Genomic DNA, 18,046 nt, shown 5'->3' with positions numbered 1-18,046 from the left:
CAGCAGGGCCACTGGTCATGGAAATTCGTGACATGGTAAGTGGAGAATGTGGGATGGGGCATGAGAGCGCTAGAGTGTAGGGACAGCAGAAGAGGATCAGCAGCCCACAGTGGTGGCTAGGTTGCAAGTGTTGGTCCACTGTCCATAAATATTGCCAACCCCTGGCCTACAGAGATCCTGGTCTCATTCTGTCAAAACAGATAATAGTAGTTCACCAGGCCTTGATGCTTTGGCTTTCCTTGACTTAGAACATTCTTTTGATCCAATATGGAAGGTACTTTTAAGCCATCCTGAACTCTCTTGACCTCTTAGTAGCACTGAAGTTGTAGGTGAGAAGGGAATTTCCATGCATAGAGTACTGTGTTGACTGCTGCATCAACTTCTTATGGAAAATTGAGTCTTCTGAAGCTTGAACATAGTCATTCTTCTTTATTCTTGCTGAGGAAGGAACAGTTGAGAGGCAGGTGATTGTCAATGCATCTGCTTCAGCATCTGTATCTCTTGATCCTGGTGTCAAGTGGCCTTTCTGTTGTCCACCTCTGAATTTGGTGCCTTCAGTCTTTGAATCCTGGGCTGGTAATTGCTTGGCTTTAGATGTTCTAGTGCTGTTCCTTCCAGTAAGCAGTGCTTTGATACAGTGTGTTTCAGCACTTTATTTTCTAACTCTGAGCCACGTTTCAGATAACTGGATCCAGGCACTAACTGCCTTTTTGCATCTCTACTGTTGATATAAGCATCAGATTGTGCATCTAGCCTCTTTGGCATGTGAGTCATTATGAGCTTTCTCTTATTTTGGTCTAGTTTATTCCTGGTCCTCACATTAAAATTAAAAACCACCCTGACTTGTCCACTCTGCATTTCCTTTTAACATTTCTTATTGGAGTTTGAGTAACTTCCAAGGCCTATCTCACTGCAGTTTGACAGGTAGTCTGGGATTTTCTCAATTTCAGGATCTCTGTTCATCTGGTTTAAGTGATGCTACACTCATGTGTATTGGAGTCCTCCTGGTACAAGTTCTGCAGGAAGCCTACCACCACAGTTATCCCTTTGGACACTGGCACTTTAGCCTTTTTGGGTATTTGCCAGGTTTTAAATTACTAAGAAATGTGTGTATCTTATTGTTCCTTTTTTTCCCCCTGTCTTTCGTCTTCTGGCTTTTCCCTCACTGGCTTTTAATGCATGCTAATCTTTCACTATAGTGTTCCCCCCCACTTGTTCTTCTCTTCAAATTTCTGTTCATTTCCTTCCTTTCTCTTGCTTATAATTTTTCTCTCTTGCCCTCCTACCACAGGAAGGTGATAGAATTGTAATTCTGCCCACTAGCGTGCCCTGTCAAAATACGATCAGGAATTTAAGCAAAAATAAGATTACAGAGTACATTTTTATTGTTCATATTCAATCCACCCAGCTTTGCCTAAAACTAGAGCAAGAAGGGTGAGTTGAATGCTTGCCATAACCTTATGAGAATGGGAAACTGAACCTGCAGGTTATAGAAATAGTTGGTGTCCCAAGTAATCTTCCAGGAGCTCAATTTGAGCCCAAAGTCTGTAATTAACTAAAATTTCACTTAAAGGTAAAGCTCAATAAATATAGGCCTTAGATTACAATTTCAGTATGTAAATATAAATACAATCTATTGAACTGTTAGGATTGTTTTCACTTTTTAAATGCAATGTTTTCCTTTTAGCAGGAGGGAGATTACTTTTGTGGAGAATGTTCCTAGGGCGTTTATACACATACATTTGCCTGTTCCAAAATGCTGGAGATCTGATGCTCCTGGTGCTGCATTGCATACATTTGTATAAACAGCAAAATTTGTCAGCACTGAAGAAATGGTGGTGGCGTTCTTTTGAGCTAAAACACCTTTGATGTGTTTTAGTTCAAACGCATGCTGCTGCCATTTTCTCAGCGCTGACGTACATTTAGCCATTTATACACATGCATGCGCCGCAGCACCAGGTGCTTTTAAAAGTGCCTGGTGCTGTGGCGCAAATGTGTACAAATGCCCCTAATGCTCAAATCTGCATTTATCCTTATCAATTGAAATAAGCTGTACTACTTGGGTTTTTAGGGAGAGAATGCCATTTAATTTTTCTAGGTTTATTGTGATGGCATTCACTAGTAGTGAAATATTTGGAAAAAGAGACTGTTTCTTTGGAAGGTGGCTAGTAATACCAAACTCTGTTTTATAATGAAAATCTTTACATGTGGAGCAAAATGGAAGGAAAACTACTTGAATCGCAGCTTCTTTTGTAATTCATGTAAGCCTTTTGTAGCTTAGAATGGCCATTTTTATTTGTTACTATCACACTAGGGAAAAAGACTCATTAGACCCAACGATAAGTCTTACATTTTGTAGTAATTGAACACATGATCAAGTGGTTTTGTTTATTTTTAGCTAATTTTAAGTATATTCAAAGGTCTTAAGATAATTACTATATTTATAAGAAGAAGAAAGCAATATTTTTTCTTGGTCAGACATCTCTTCTTTTCCATATCATCATCATCTTCTTCTTCTTTTAATGAAATGGATATATTTTCACTTGCCAGGAAGCAGGAGGCAAAGAGCTGTCAGCTGCCTTTCATACATAAGGAAAATGTCATCTTTTCACCTCCTTTTGCCTCTTCATTCCTGAAAGCACAGAGCACATACCTGCTTTTTGCTGATTCTCTTGTTCTTACAGAGAGAAGACAAGTGGAGGAGAAGAAGCATGAGCTTATAAAAGAGAAAAAGAAGATGGGACGGAAGGATGCTCCCTCAGGTATTGGAAAGGGGAGTGTCATGAGCCAGGACTTGAATGGACTTCTCTTTCTTCTCATGCTCCTTCTCCTTCTTGTTCATATTAGGAATTCAGGGTGATGGACAACAGCTTTCTATAGTTGTACATGAAAGTTTCCTATTGGATTCTTGAGCCCCACAGAATCTGCAGCAATGGTACAAATATTTAGCAGTAGTCCTGTACTTCAGATCTTGATCTAGGTTGTGATTCCCCCCGGTGCCATTATCTGTCTGTTTCTGGACAATTTAAAGTGTTGTTTGGACCTATGAAGTTCTAAATTGCTTGGGAATCTGCCTACTTGAGAAAATTCCTGTCTGTTCATACCGTATATAATTGCAAACAACAGAAGCATTTATAGTAGATCTCAGTTTAAAGGAGAGGGGGCTGCTGACAGGATAATCTCTGAGGCAGGGTGTCAAAGATACAGTCCATGGAGCCCTATCATCTGGCTCGTGGTGCTGCCCATAGGTCTCAGAGTTGCACTACAGGCAGGTACATGCAAGGCTCCAGGACTACCACACATGGTGGCTGCTCCAGCCACTCCAGGACCACACATCCACTCTATGCCAGATCCTGCACACATCTGAGTGGCTGGTACAGTGCTAGAATGGCTGGCATGGGCAGCACAGCCACAGAGCAGTCAGTGGGGGCACCATGATGCATGCAGTGCCCTCACTAGCTTCTCCAGGATACGTGCTAGATCCACTATGGAGCAGACCTGTGCTGAAGTGGACACTGCGTGCAACATGGTTCTGAAATGGCTGCTTTGGGACACACATGGCATGAGGCACCTGTGCCAAGACATGTACTGGCTCTAGCATGTGGGGCTGGTCCATGGGCCCAGTCCAGCCCACGGGCTAGTCCTGGGCTATTTGTCTGATCTTTGGGGTAGGATGAGTTTGATGCCCCTGCTCTAAGCAATATGTTCTTTTTAAATATTAAAGTTTCTGTGGAGTTTCTGGATGAGGATGGCTTGTTCTGTTATTGACTTTCCCACAGCTTCCCTTCATTTGCCCTTTCCCCCTGGATGGGTCCTCTAGAGCAGTGGTTTTCCACCAGGGTGCTGCAAGGAGCTGCCAGGAGTGCTGTGATGCTGGAGCAGTTCTTGTTGCAAAGTGAAACTGACTTGTGTGCCTCTGTTTTCAGGAAACATGTTGGAATCCAACTGAGAAGCAGCTGCAGCAGAAAGATGTGCCTGCCTACATAATGTAATGCGCTCCTTTCTGCTGTAGCCACTTCTTAGTTTGGCTCTGACGTGCCTTAGAAAACAGTAGCATGTGAAGCAGTTCTGTCTGGTGGCAGCAGCATGTACCTCCAGGCTGCCACCATTTGCAGGGTGAAACAGTGCCTTGGTTTTCAGGAGGCACACTGGAGCCACACTGGGAAGGGCTGCAGCAGAGCTGCAGGTAGGCACAAGTTTCTCCTGCCTCCATGTCTCCTTTCTGGCAGATGGCATACAGGGTCAGATGGGGAAAGGCTGCAACAAGCATACATGCTTTTGTCACAGCTGCATCCTGATCTGGCTCTGTAGGAGAGTGGTTCTACCTGGCCATGGCAGTGGCAGGGACCATGCTGCAGCACCCTTGACCTGCCTCCTTTTCCACTCCTGGCCCTCCCACTTCCCCTCTTGTCCTCTCATCACTCTCCACATGCTTTGCTTGCACCTTATCTCTGCCACAAAGGCATCCCCAGGCACTGTCCTTACAGCCGCAGAGCTGTAACATTACTAACGTATTAATAGAATTATCACATTTATAATATGCATAATATTTTCGTATTAGTTTATTAAATGGCATGTGCTACTAAATACTGGAAAGCTTAACAGGGGTGCCTTGCATCTAAAAAGGTTGAAAACCACTGCCCTAAAGAGAGATCTTAGAAAAAGGAAGAGACTCCCCAGGAAGGGTGAGGTCCGTGTAGTTTGAAGCACAATCACAGGTTATTAGATGATGTTTGAATATGGAAATCAAGTATTAGCTGCTTTTAGTGTGTAGTTTTACCTTTTAAGTTAAGCTAGTGCTTCTAAAAGGCGCTAAATTCACAGCACGTAAAAATTGACCATCCTCTTGACGAAATGTGAGCAGCAGTGTTGTGAACTTCTGACGCACTATCTTGCCATCATTTATCCAGTTTTGGAGCAAATATTTTTAAGTCTACACCTGTACCAGGAAATGTAGAAGCTGTGATGATGTATAATGGGATGGATGTCTCTAGTTTTGGTTGCAATGTTGACAACCATAGTGCAGACAGGATTAGGGCATCTCTAGCACTGTGTTCAACTTCTCTGAATAAAAATGTCTGGGTCCTGTTTACAGTACATATTGTACTCTAGTGGAGCTGAACTGGGTGTAAGCTATGTGCCCACATTTTCTACTTTAGACCATTATGGAAGTGGGTAAGATGGCTAAGCATTTGTGCCCCATTTCTCCCCATCTATGAGACTGCCAATAAGTGCTAAATAGCATTTTTTTTTCTCATGTGTTTGTCATTAGGAACTGGAATAGGATAACCAGTTCATTTGACATAAACCTCTAAACAGGCTTCAGACTCAGTGAATTTTAGCTTCTATTTACTTGGGTTATATTAGGTTTAGTTAGCTTCATTGATATGGCAGGTTGTTAAAGCAAAAGGAGAAAAAAATCCACCAACCTCTCCAGAGCCCTGTAGGGGTGGATGTAGATGTAAGTATGATCCACCAGAGATAGTGTTACATACTGTTTGGGGTTGATCTCTAGTCAGTTGTCATCACTGTCCTTTTCCTGATCTAATAGAAGATAGCCATGATGTATAATTCCGTCTCAGTTGTCTGTATCTTTTTTTCCCAATAGTTATTTTTCCTCATTGCTTTTTGATGCAAACTATTTCCTGGAACTCTCTTACTCTCTCTCACTTGCTCAATTTCACACTTTTTGGGGAGGCTTTTGTTAATGCCATATCTGTTCCTTGAACCATCTAATGTCTTTTGCATTGGATCAAATTGTTATTAAGATTCCTTAAAAAACAAGGACTTTTTAAGGATAGTCCTTCCATTTTTTGAGTCAGTGGTTAATTGTTGTACATAATGTTGCTTGGCTGTCTGAAAACATGTCTTGCTGGTGTGAGGAGAGACTAGTTTTGAAGTTGTCAAAAGTATTAGAACTTGACAATTGTTCTTATACCAGTTAAGAAATCTATTTTTACTACTATGGATTTATTTCTGCTTGAAGAGTTGTAAATGCTTAAAATTGAAATTGGATTTTTTTGTTTTTATTTTGCTTTACCAGTATATTTTGCTTTCTCTTTTAACTATAATTTTAATCTAGACCAGTTTGTCAACTTTTTACTTTTTTTCGCTAGAAGGTGAGGGTGAAGGTGAAGATAAAGATGAGGAAGAAGAGAATGAAGTTGCAGAAGGAAGTCAGGAAGAAGGTGATAAGTCAAATAAATCTGGGTCAGAGGATGAGGTGAGTTTGCAAAACAGGGAATAAGGTTTGCAAATAAGCACAATGGCATAACACAGAAATTTGTTCCATGGGATATAATGACCACATCTTTCTTTTTTGTCCATTTATCAATAAAACTAGGAAAGTGTAGGGATTTGTATAAATTCTGTTTTTAAATGTTAGTACTTTAGTTATTAGAATTATGTAGGGTTGCAAAAAAACCCCCCAAAACCTATTGTTCCAGCTTCTATCTTTGTGTCCAGCAGAAACTTCAGCAAATGATGTGCTGTGAGACATGCGTTTTTTAAAAAAGGACTCATTCCAGAATTCATATTTGGCTGATGAGGTGATATTTTTTAAACCTTCTGGTTTGCGTTATGTAGGGGTACAGTATTTTTGTACAGCAGGGTTAGCAAATCTTTGAGTTCTGAAGATGTGTTTGGATGGTTTTAAAAAGGTTATTGGTCCACTTAATCTAGCAGCTCATTAGGGCACCATGAATAGGATGCATCAGTTTGTGTAGCCAGTGATACCCGATGAAGTGATGTGGCCTTTGACTCTCAGCCAGATTAAGTGACTGCCTTTGATTTAGCCTGAAGGAGCAGGTGTCATGTTTACAGCTGGGTTGAATGGGGGCTACTTTCAGCATAGTCTGGAACAAGGCTTAAAAATTGCACCTTTGCAGTCAAAAAGAGATTTTCTTAACTACTCTGTACACCCAGGTAGGATGTTGTAGTATAGCTTTTATTTTACTGTTTCCAAGTATGGGGCACCTTTGATTCTGTCATGGTAACCAACTTAAGGGCAGCTGGAGACCAGAGACTTTTCCAAAACAGCATTGTCAGACCAGGTCTGACTTCAGTTCAGCATTTGCAATTAACCTTTTTCTCTAGGATGTCCAAAGTTATCTGGTGACTAGCCAGTTTTTCTTAAAGTATTATTTATTCATCCATAACCAGTAAACAACTTCTATGCATATCTAGCTTACCTACTTGCTGCATGAAAAAGGTTTGTGTTACCAAGACAATTCTCAGATCATAGCACTAAATTAAAGTCATGACGCTTGCATTGGGTGTTACAGCAAAGTGGGTACGCTGTTGGCCCAAACTGAAATCCCTGTTGGAAAGATTTCTTATCTAGTAGCTATCTGTTTACAAATAAAATGCTAAATCAGGTATCTGGTTTCCACTCTGCTGCTCCTTATTCTCAGTGAGAAACGAGTCATACCTAAAACCTTTAAGTAACTGTGGGAATGGAGTGTGAGTTCAGACTGTTGCTTAAAGTCACTGCATTCATGAAATGAAGTAATTGTTCTTAGATACTAAGTAAATCGGGTTAGAAAATGAAGGGAATCTTTTTGAGGATACAACATCAGTTACATATCATTTTTACATTCTATACAGAGGAAAAGATAAACATAAGGGTGGTAAAAAAGGGCTCTATCATTAGATTACATTCTGGAAAGTTTACTTAGCATTACAGATGATAGGATTGATTAAAAAAAATCATTACATGTTGCTGTAATTACATTTTGCTTTGCGGTTTTGATGATAATATACTAAAATCTTTTTTTCAGATGAAAGAAGCTGATGAAAGTGCAGGGTCTGGCGATGGTCCAACAAAATCAGTACGTAAAAGAAGAGTACGGAAGGACTGAGTTATATCCAACTAGTATTTTTATCTCTTGATTATAAAAATGTTTGGTATGCCACTTTGGTGTGCCTGACAGTGTGCGGTTTGCTGAGATTCCGGGGTGGGGGGGAAATTGGACTCATCACTACTTAGCCTCCTCCTTTCATACTCCAGCCTCTTTAATCCTTCCAACCTTTCCTTAATTCTCTTTAAGGAGAAATGCTGTATGTGAAGAGTTAGCTGGTATGTTGAATTTAGAATAAAAGTAAATTTGCGAGGTGACTATCTGATTTAAAAGATGAATATTCTTAGAAATTAGTTTAATAGTGGTTGGAGGTAATTTTGGCTGTAAACATTTTTTTAAAACACATAGTAAACTGTAATATTTTTGCAGCTCTAGCACAAATTGGCTGCTTACACTTCAGCTAGAACGGGACAGTTAACACAGATGTAGCATCACTGGTAATTCACAGCTCTAAAAAATGGCCAGGCAGACTTTTTTCTGTGCAGAACCTAACTGCAATAAAGTTGTTTTTGTATGATAACTGTTTAGTGCTAGAAACATTTTATTGTAAATGATCTGTCTTTTAGTTAGTATTGTTTTGGTCACATTCACTGTAGACCTTTGTTACAGTAATTTATTTTAAAGGGGTGCTTTTAAAATAGAGCATACATAGAACAACTGAATAAGTGTGGCATGTCTTTATATTTGAATGCAAAGATGTCAAATCTACAGAAGTAGTAGTGTACAGGTGACATTTTCAGACTTTTATAGTTTTCATGTTCCAAGCCAGAATGGCCTGACCTCTGTTTACAAAATATTTGCTAAATGTACATTGCCTCTTACATAAGATATTTAATAATTTCTGCTTAACATGAAATTTATTACAAATAAGATTTTTGATGGGTTCAGTTTTTTACAGTCATAAGTAACTGGGCATTAATTTGCATAATAGTATCTAAATAAACAGCATACTGCAAGAGAGACTGTATTTGCTTCAGCCCTATACTCTAAAATCAAAACTTACTTGTAACATCTTGCTGCTTTGGAGCCACTGGCAGCAAACATGGATGGAAAATATTAATAGGTATCTTTCTACATGATAAAAACAAGTGGAAAACACCTCTAATTGTTGCACAAAGAAAACAAAGATTTCCCATAAAATCTGGCATGAAGGAAATGAAAAGGGAAAATCTCCAAGCAAAAAGCCTTCATCAAATCAGGTTTTTGAGTACAAAGTTTCCCTGCTGGTGCTGTTTAAACTGCTAGTATTTTTGGATCCCAAGTTCATTCCAAACAGAGCATCTTGCAGGCACTCATCAGGAGGCTCCATCAGCCATAGCCTTATTGAAGCACTTGGGTTTAAGTGTTTTGAAGTTGTTTGGATAGAGCTTTAGATTTTTCTGATTAGAAAAGATGTAGGTTGGAGGTATCAAGGGAGGACCCAAGGGCCAGATTCTATTCCACCTAAAAAGTTAATGCAAAAAGGTGGGTGGGTGGTCCTCTTCTTCACTGCCTCAGTCTTAAAGGCAAGATGAGGGTGTGTTACAGGAGATGCTTTAATGGATATTTAGGGGCTTGAACAGGGTTGAATAGAATTGCAATTTAGCACCTATTTTATCTGTTTAGACATCCAATAAGTAGAATGGAATCTGAGCTCAGTAGTCTTTTGTGGACTCTTACTGAAGGATTGTTGCATAGTAAAGGCATAAGGGAGGTCTCCACATTTTCCTTGCTTGGCATAGGGGGCTGGTAATCCTGGGTGTGGACATACAGTCCCTGTAGCAACTGCTGGTTCTCTGAGCTATCAAGAAACACTTCTGCTTTTAACTGATCCTGTTCTGCCTCACATGGTGCAACTGGAACCCTTTTTACATTGAGGCACATACCTACATTCTGGCTGATGCTGGTATTCCTTGTATTAGTGGTTCAAATGTAAGCAGTACCAGTGGTTCCTAACACGTTATCACATAAGGCTCCAATATCACTGGTATAATTTCAGTTGCCTTTAGGGGAACAGCATGAGCACAAGGGTTAAATTTCTGATGGTTTTAGAGAAAGTGTAATGGTTGCTCTTTCCTAGGAAGAGTTGCAGCATACATCCTTGGACCGATACTCTTTAATGTCTTCATCAGTGACTTGGACGAGGGAGTGAAATGTACTCTGTCCAAGTTTGCAGATGACACAAAGCTATGGGGAGATGTGGACACGCCGGAGGGCAGGGAACAGCTGCAAGCAGATCTGGACAGGTTGGACAAGTGGGCAGAAAACAACAGAATGCAGTTCAACAAGGAGAAATGCAAAGTGCTGCACCTAGGGAGGAAAAATGTCCAGCACACCTACAGCCTAGGGAATGACCTGCTGGGAGGCACGGAAGTGGAAAGGGATCTTGGAGTCCTAGTGGACTCCAAGATGAACATGAGTCGCCAGTGTGACAAAGCCATCAGAAAAGCCAATGGCACTTTATCGTGCATCAGCAGATGCATGACAAATAGGTCCAAGGAGGTGATACTTCCCCTCTATCGGGCGCTGGTCAGACTGCAGTTGGAGTACTGTGTGCAATTCTGGGCGCCGCACTTCAAGAGGGATGCGGATAACCTGGAGAGGGTCCAGAGAAGGGCCACTCGTATGGTTAAGGGCCTACAGACCAAGCCTTACGAGGAGAGACTAGAGAAACTGGATCTCTTCAGCCTCCGCAAGAGAAGGTTGAGAGGCAACCTTGTGGCTGCCTATAAGTTCATCACGGGGGCACAGAAGGGAATTGGTGAGTATTTATTCACCAAGGCGCCCCCGGGGGTTACAAGAAATAATGGCCACAAGCTAGCAGAGAGAAGATTTAGATTGGACATTAGGAAGATCCTGCTGATGCAGGGGGTCGGACTCAATGATCTGTTGAGGTCCCTTCCAACCCTAACACCTATGAATCCCTCTGCCCAGTCTCTGTTCAGTATCCCTGCTTCTTCCCTCTCACAGAAACATCAACTTCAGAGATTTGGCTCTGATAAAGAAGGCCACAGAGCGGGGTTCACAAAGGTCTAATTCAGTATGGCAATTCCTCTTTCTGCACACCATTTAGCAACACCAGTTACACCTGTTCTGTTGGAGGCTGTACCACTTCCTTCAAAGTGCCCTGTAGTTAAAGAACCTATGGCAAAGAAGCCTCTTATTAAAAAGGTCCATTAAATATGCAAGTTAAATGATTGAGAGTTCCCAAAATTATCTGGAAGTCTCTAAATAGTAATAAGGGTCTTGTTCAAAGGCCTAGGACAACAAAGTGTGTATTACTTCTCTTTACAGGATTGTAAGCTTCCCTGATGCAAAAAGCCTTCTTGATAGCTCACAACTGAGCCAGTTTATCCAGATACTTTATGAAGACCCAATTAGCATGGAGAAACATTTTAAAACAGGCAGAATGCCCCAAGAGGCCATTTCAGAAATTCAAAATCATCAAATAGACTTAATCACCCTTTCCAAGATTGATCCACTACAGCCTCTTTGGTGCAAGGCACAATCATCTGAGTACTCTTGCCCAAAACACTCACACACAGAGATGCCTGGGTTACAAGAACACTAATTGTGTTGCCAAGACTCTTCTCATTCAGATAGAGAGACTTACAGAAATACAGGTCAGGGACATGAAACATTTTACTTTAAACTAATCAGGGCCCAAAATACATGCAACCAAGCAATGTACTGGAAAATTCTCAGAACTGGGAATATCAGCATTTGGTATCCATAACTACTATTTCAGTAATAATCTTAATTTATGTAGAACTATTCAAGTGTCCTCATCTTCCCCCCCCCTTGGAATATATAGTAGATATAGTGGTGAACTGTTTTAGTATGTTTTAAAGATGCCAAAATAAACCAAGTAAGACCAATCAAAAGCTTTTATTTAGTGTAAAGTCAGAAATACAAGTTTTAAAATGTTCATAAATTAAACAAAGGCCACAGTGAGATGCAAAATGTTTACAGCTGGTTGAAATGACTACTACTATATACATATGGCTAAAATATCACTATCAGGGTTAACAATACAAAAATGGTTTTGAGATTACTTGATTTTTTTTTTTTTTTTTTTTTTTTTAGGAGAGTAGCTCAAGTCTAACAACGGAATGCCCCATTACCATTTGGCAATGGTGGATATCTTCTACTATGCAAATTGGTAATGTACTGACATGGCTTTTAAGTGAAAGGAGCAAAACTTAATAGCTGCTTTTGTTTTTGTTTAAAAAAAAAAACAAACCTCAAATGAATATCATGGGTGTTGTTTTATACCCAAACATTGGACAGGTAGGCCATTAGCCAGATTAATCCCTACTTACTACCAGTATTTGGGAGTGTTTGCAAAGTTTTGAATAGGTAAGAGGAGGATAAATTAAATTTATATGATACTTATATTATAGGTGTATGCGACACAATCCTATAAACAATTGGGCAGGTTAGGTCCTATCCACTATACATTTATCTGTTTTTTGTAATAGGGTCAGAGTACACTGTTTCTTAATTATGAACAGGACTCAAGAGACAAATGTTTTACTATTGAATAACCTGCTTACTGCAATCTGTGCATCTGAGCTGCAATAAATAAGTAGTGAAGTAACTTTTAAATACACTTTTGGATGGGAAAGGTTAGAGCCTTGTCTCATTCAAAAAAATCTAGCTCATGAGTAGTTCTATGCCACTACAGTGCTGCTGTTCAAGTCTAGTTTTTAGCTATCAAGGAATCTCAAACTTTTGAGTAGTTTTAATTCTTTACCATTACATCCACTCACCCAATCAGAATTCCTTTGTTTTTTCTTTCCCCACTTCAATTTACAGAATTTAGTACAGCAGTGATAAAATGTAGCCTTCACAATTAAGCCCTTTTACTGCTTAACAAGAGAAACCTTTAAGACTGTCTAGGTAACATCAATAAAAATACAAGAAATCAACTGGCTTGCTATGCTAGCAGATGAGAATAATGCAAATCGCAACGCTGATAATATGTAGTATTACCACTTTTGCAGTTTTGTGTTTTCACTCTTAATACTGAGCTACAGTGGAAATGTTTTTGCCATTAATTCACTGACTTACAGTTCTAAGAACAAAGCATTTAACACAACTGTACATAGAAACCGCTGCTGATATATTTTAACTACTCAGTTTGCTAGAAACCATTTAGTTCTGGCTTCAGTTCAATTTTAGTCCAAACAGGGCTTTAGAAAAGTAATTAGTTTCAAACTGATGACTTAAAAGTTGGATACTTATTAAATTGGGAGGCGAGTCAGAAAGTGTTTTTATAATATAGCTATAGTACTCTTGTCTTCAAAGGGTTTTTACAAATATTAATTGGTATGTAATACCTCTACCTTTAAATATGGGAGCTGACTTGGATATTAAGTTGCTTGCTCTAGTCAGAGCTAGACTATTTCTGGCTGTAGCCACAGTTGAGAACTTATCTACACAGGACCAATATCCACTATTTTCTACTGCCATAAATGGTCTCCACCATGTGTTACAAATGCCAATTTCTACCCCTTCCTAGTAGCATGAAAGTACACCAGGGCAGGAATTGGAAGTTGCCATAGAGACATAGAAGCCAGTGAAAAGAAAGTGATCAGGCACCAGCCAATCACTTCTAGCTCTGGCAATCTGCCCCAGTGTCGTAACAGAAGTAGCAGCTAGAAGGCAAGAAGTACAGAGAAATCTGGCACTTCAGAGGATGGGTAAAGAGCAGGAGCTGAAGAAAGGTTTGATCTTCAGTTCCTCAGTGCAAATTCTTCCAGAAGAGTAAGATGAACTATTGTTCAAAGTGTGAGCAGATTTTTCTACCAAGCTTACTATTCAAAGTATTTTCATGATCCTTTAATACTTAACTCAAATATAAACTTTTTAAAGACCAGACACGGTGGTGCAGTCCTTGACACTTCTTTGGGATACAGAGAACTGGGGAAGAGAAACTGGTTTGAAATGTAGAAACCATATTACACATGGTAAAGAGTTTGTTTTATCACAGTAATGCAGCATTCACAAAACAAAACAAAAATGTTGCATTTTACTAACTGGGCTCAATGTTTTCAGCCTAACAAAAATCTACGTAAACTACCAGAACCACAAACCCTGCAAAGTAAAGGTCGTGTCTTTATTTATTCACAGAGAACCTTATTGTGTTTAAAATAAAAACAAACCAACAAAAAATACACACACCATACTTTTTGTTCTCCCTAAGAGGGATATGGATAGCATCATAAAATGTTCGCTAAAACTTGTTTTTTCTGAGATGAAGTAAAGGTGGTGCAAAGTAGGTTTAAGAATTCGTTTGGAATATGGTTTCAGTACCATTTTATACAACAGTGCATTATTTTGCTAGTCAAGAACAGTACCCTAAAACTGTCGAGGCAGCTGACAGACAGGTTTGCTTCACCTGACTAAAACTGGATTCAGTTAACAAGACATGCTCATTGCTGATTTCTGAAACATAAATATGCAAGTCTAGTTATAAAGTCTCTACACTACATCTGCACATTGTTCAAAGTCTAACACCACACAAACTCATGTCTCCGGTTTATGATAATGTTCTTAATTCTGCCTATCACTGCAGTTAATCTTCATATACCCAAGAAAGCCACACACTAAGGTATTTTAGCTCATGTAGCCTATGCCAATTAAAACAAAAAACAGCCGCAATACAGTGCCACCACTTGGGAACCAACCCCTTACTTCCGTTTGCTTTTTGTGTCAGTTGTCTGAAAAACGCTAGATGCAGACATAAGATTTTCTATATACTGTCCAAGAACTTGATTTTCTGATTTCAGTTTCAAGTTTTCTTCTTTAACAGCATCTACTCGTGCTGATAGGTCTAAAGAAAAACACAAATATTGGTTATTTAAAACAACTGAGCCATTTGATGCATCTAAATCAAATTACTTGAGTTTTTACTGTAGGCAAACAGGGCTGCATGACAGCACCATGTAAAATAGCACTGCCTGAAGAACGTCACCCAACCTTTTTCTAAATGAAGCTGTGTTAACACCCCATCCCCCTTCCAGAAGCTTGTTTCCTGACTTCCCTGCTCTGTACACTTAACTGCATGCAAGTCACCATCCTTCTGCCTGCTGACATGGTTATGTTATTACACTCATTCATTGCACAGGAGTCCATTAACCATTCATGTGCTCAGCTACTGCAGAATGCAGCTACGGGAAGCTGCAGAATTTCAAGCACCCACAGGCTCACGGACAAGCTCTTACTGGCAAGGAAATTAACAAGGCAGCAGGTCCACCTTGAGCATTTTGGGTAAAATTTGGATGCATAGCAAGAAACCAGTAGGCCAGATCCTAATAGCAAGCACAGAAGCATTTTCTCCCGAGCCCTTCAATCATATAGCAGCACAACCCGCTACTTGTTTATGCAACTCAGACTTCAGGCGGGTAGAGTCTCTACCAGCCGCATTTGGCACTGTGCTCCTGAACAGCAAGGGGAAGGATCCCACAGACCCGGGAGAGGAGCCAGAAGCCACTTCCCTTCCAGAGTGTGCTGCAGCTCCAGGACCTGGTTGATTAGCCGGGTTTTCTCTTCCAGTTCCACTTGGTTTTCAGCCTCCACAGCTGGAAGAAACCAAAACACGCACAGCTAGACAGGCCCCCCGTCCCCGCACAGCTGCGCGTCCTCCCGGCAGGGCCCAGGCACAAGGGGGTAGGGGAAACAAAGCAGCGAAGGCCTCCTTACCGTCCATGTCCGCGTTCATTACGGCGGGCCGGGGGCTGGCGGCTCGGCCGCGCGCGGCTGCGGGCACGGGTGGCTCTGCGGGGACAGCAAAGCAGGTCAGGGCGGGGCGGGGGCCACCCGAGTATCCCGGCATGAGCGGGTGGCTCCCGCGGCCCCTCCGGCTTTACCTGGCGGCGCTGCTCCGCGGGCGGGCTGTAGTCCCCAACGCCCCAGCTGCTACCCCTCGTCACGATTGCGCCCCCGCCCCCCACTGCGCCTGCGCAGCGCGCCCCTGGCCGGCGCCGCGCTCGCCCGGCACAAACACCCGGCAACTCGCGGGGGGGACTGAGTGACCGGTCCGTGCAGGGGGGGCGGGGCGCTGTGGAGGAACAGCCAATGAACGAAGGGAGTCAGCCGCTGGTGCTGACGTACGCTCCGGCTCTGCTTGATTGGCCAAGCGGGCTCGCACTGAAGCCTGGAGAGGGGGCGCTGTCTCGCGCGTGGCCCCGCCCCTGCGTACGCGGGCGGTGGCTGTCACGTGTTGTGCTGCGTCACCGAACAGTCAACCGCCGGGCCAACGGCTCTCCAGGGGGGAGGGGAGTGTGTTATGTGTTCAGCCCTCCCTTCCCCCTCCCGCGCGGAGTAGGTGCAAGCAGGCTCAACCTGGCACAGCTTGGGGATGTGGTACCGTAATTACGCGCATACACACGCGCCACGAGACCACGCACAGCTTATTTCTGACAGGCAGAAGGGAGGGAAAAGCTATTTCTTTGCAGTGGGCAGCAGCCAGGGAGCCCGGCCTGCTCTTTGTTCTGCTCCTCCTGGGGCTGCCTCCTGGCAGCCAGTTTCTGTTGGTTTCAGCGCAAAGTAGCTGCCTCTGGCATCTAAACTCAGGCCCATTTCCCAGCTGCTGCTTTTGGGGCAAAGGTGTGTGTTTTGAATAGGTAAGAGGAGGATAAATTAAATTTATATGATACCTGTTTTATAGGTGTATGCAACTCAATCCTATAAATGAGCTAAACAATTGGCCAGGTTAGGTCCTATCCACTATACACTTAGGTGTGTGTGGGAGGTGAAGAAATACGGTACCTGCCGTCTAAAAGAGGGGTGGGCAACTCATCCAGCCCCACAGACTGCAGTGTGGTAGGCGGCCAGGCCATACCGGGCCCACGGGTCAGCCCCACGGCTACTACCGCCACAGGGCTGCATAGTGCAGCACCACAGCCGCTGCCACTGGGCCGTGTAGCATGGCTGCAGAGCCACCACTGCTGCTAGGTTGTGTGGCACAGCCCTAGAGCTGCTGCCGCTAGGGACACTAGGGGACCTGCAAGGTGGACCCAGAGGGGTGCACAGATTCAGTTTCCTACTCCACCCAAAGTGTAACACTCAACTGCCGGGCAGCGGCAGCAGCACTTCTCTTCGGGCAGTGCTGTGGCGGTCCATTCATGGCTCGCTATAACCTGCCCAAATCCTTCGAAACCGTTCATTCAATGGGTGCTAACAACCTTTGCTCCTTTTTAATGGTCCGCTAATCAAGCTAGCCTTTCTTCCGCCATTCTTCAGTCCATTAGCTGGTCCTGGTAACATAGCTCTTATTTCACAGCCCTGCAGACTGTTTTTAAACTCATTCTAATGTTACCTTTGTTTTTGCATCAATCTAAACAGTCACGTGCCCCTAGCATATTAGGAAGGCTCCTAGTTTCTTTTTACCTGGGGAAAAGTATGTGTTGTGTTATATGTGACGATAAACCTTACCACGTGTGCCCCCTTTTTTCAAAATCCTGGATCTGCCCATAGAGGCTTGTGCTGAGACTGCTGGTTAGGTGCCTCATTTTCTGCCTGAATAAGGATCCCTGCAGTCTTGATCGCCAATTTCAAACCACTGGAGGTTTTTTGTAACTTCTTAGCCTGTCTGTTGCTTGTTTCTTAGTACGTACATTGTTTCTGCTTGGTTTTGTGTGCTTCCTTTATGCCTGGGAGCATGGGCGATAGTGCTGTACTCAGTACTATATTTACAGTTGCTTTGATGATTGGCACTAGCAAGTATTAAACCTAAAAGTAACGGTTTGCAAAAAGAGCCCTTTTAACCTCTGTTTGAAACTCTTAGGGGAGTGATTTTTCATTCATGTCTGCCTAGGATGCTTTAGTCTTGGGTAATTTCTGAGATATCCAAATCTTTGTTTTTCTAATTAAAAAATGAAAACTGCTGTTGGGTGCTTGCCTCTTGGATAGTGTGCTGCTCTTACCCACAATGTACCTCAGTCTGAATTCTGTCCTAGGGCTGATTTAGTTGGCACCAGAGGAATCCAGCAGTAGATGGAAATCCTCAGGTGGCGGAGAGCCACTGTAGGAAGTGACAGCTCTCCCAAGTGATCAACTGCTTCGGCATTATGGCAAGAGGATGGACAAGGATATCCTATGTTCCAGTGATCCTCAGGTAATAGAAAAGGCCTCAAAACTGTTGTCATATAGTATGAATTATGTCAGCCTCCTTGCTGCTCAAATTTATTTGCAACTGACCC

General features: G+C 42.2%; 2 protein-coding genes across 6 annotated transcripts in view; one reads left to right on the top strand and one right to left on the bottom strand.

Annotated features, from left to right (window-relative positions):
• CLGN (calmegin) overlaps positions 1–8,972 on the top strand; it is a 60,640-nt gene extending 51,668 nt beyond the window's left edge. The window contains exons 13-15 of one of the 4 annotated variants that reach the window (XM_006030120.3): positions 2,685–2,762; positions 6,120–6,223; positions 7,779–8,972. In XM_006030120.3, the coding sequence (XP_006030182.1) occupies positions 2,685–2,762; positions 6,120–6,223; positions 7,779–7,859 (263 nt within the window). In that variant the 3' untranslated portion in view covers positions 7,860–8,972. Of the gene's footprint in view, positions 1–2,684; positions 2,763–6,116; positions 6,224–7,778 lie in introns of all 4 variants that reach the window. The other 3 variants (XM_025211714.1, XM_006030121.3, XM_014522953.2) reach the window with 3 other exon arrangements.
• Positions 8,973–11,711: 2,739 nt separating this feature from the next.
• Positions 11,712–15,889, bottom strand: SCOC (short coiled-coil protein). Of its 2 annotated transcripts, none has more exons than XM_006030119.3 (3): positions 15,546–15,620; positions 15,341–15,424; positions 11,712–14,676 (listed from the first exon to the last, which is right to left on the bottom strand). In XM_006030119.3, exons 1-3 carry the CDS (start codon positions 15,562–15,564, stop codon positions 14,534–14,536), a joined length of 246 nt encoding a protein of 81 aa, XP_006030181.1. In that variant the 5' UTR covers positions 15,565–15,620; the 3' UTR covers positions 11,712–14,533. The 2 variants fall into 2 exon arrangements, 1 of the variants encoding a protein (XP_006030181.1); XR_003095612.1 differs by lacking the exon at positions 11,712–14,676 and adding an exon at positions 15,713–15,889.
• Positions 15,890–18,046: the final 2,157 nt, after the last annotated feature.

This window comes from Alligator sinensis, unplaced genomic scaffold, assembly GCF_000455745.1.
Source record: "Alligator sinensis unplaced genomic scaffold, ASM45574v1 scaffold554_1, whole genome shotgun sequence".
NCBI classification, from domain to species: domain Eukaryota; kingdom Metazoa; phylum Chordata; order Crocodylia; family Alligatoridae; genus Alligator; species Alligator sinensis.
This window is presented reverse-complemented; position numbering and strand designations above follow the sequence as displayed.

What these genes read in the sequence shown, in the direction of transcription:
- SCOC (XM_006030119.3), bottom strand. An exon ending in GCTGCAGCACACTCTGGAAG is followed by an intron (nt 14,677 to 15,340) that starts GGAAGTGGCTTC and finishes GTTTTTCTTTAG; the next exon opens with ACCTATCAGCACGAGTAGAT.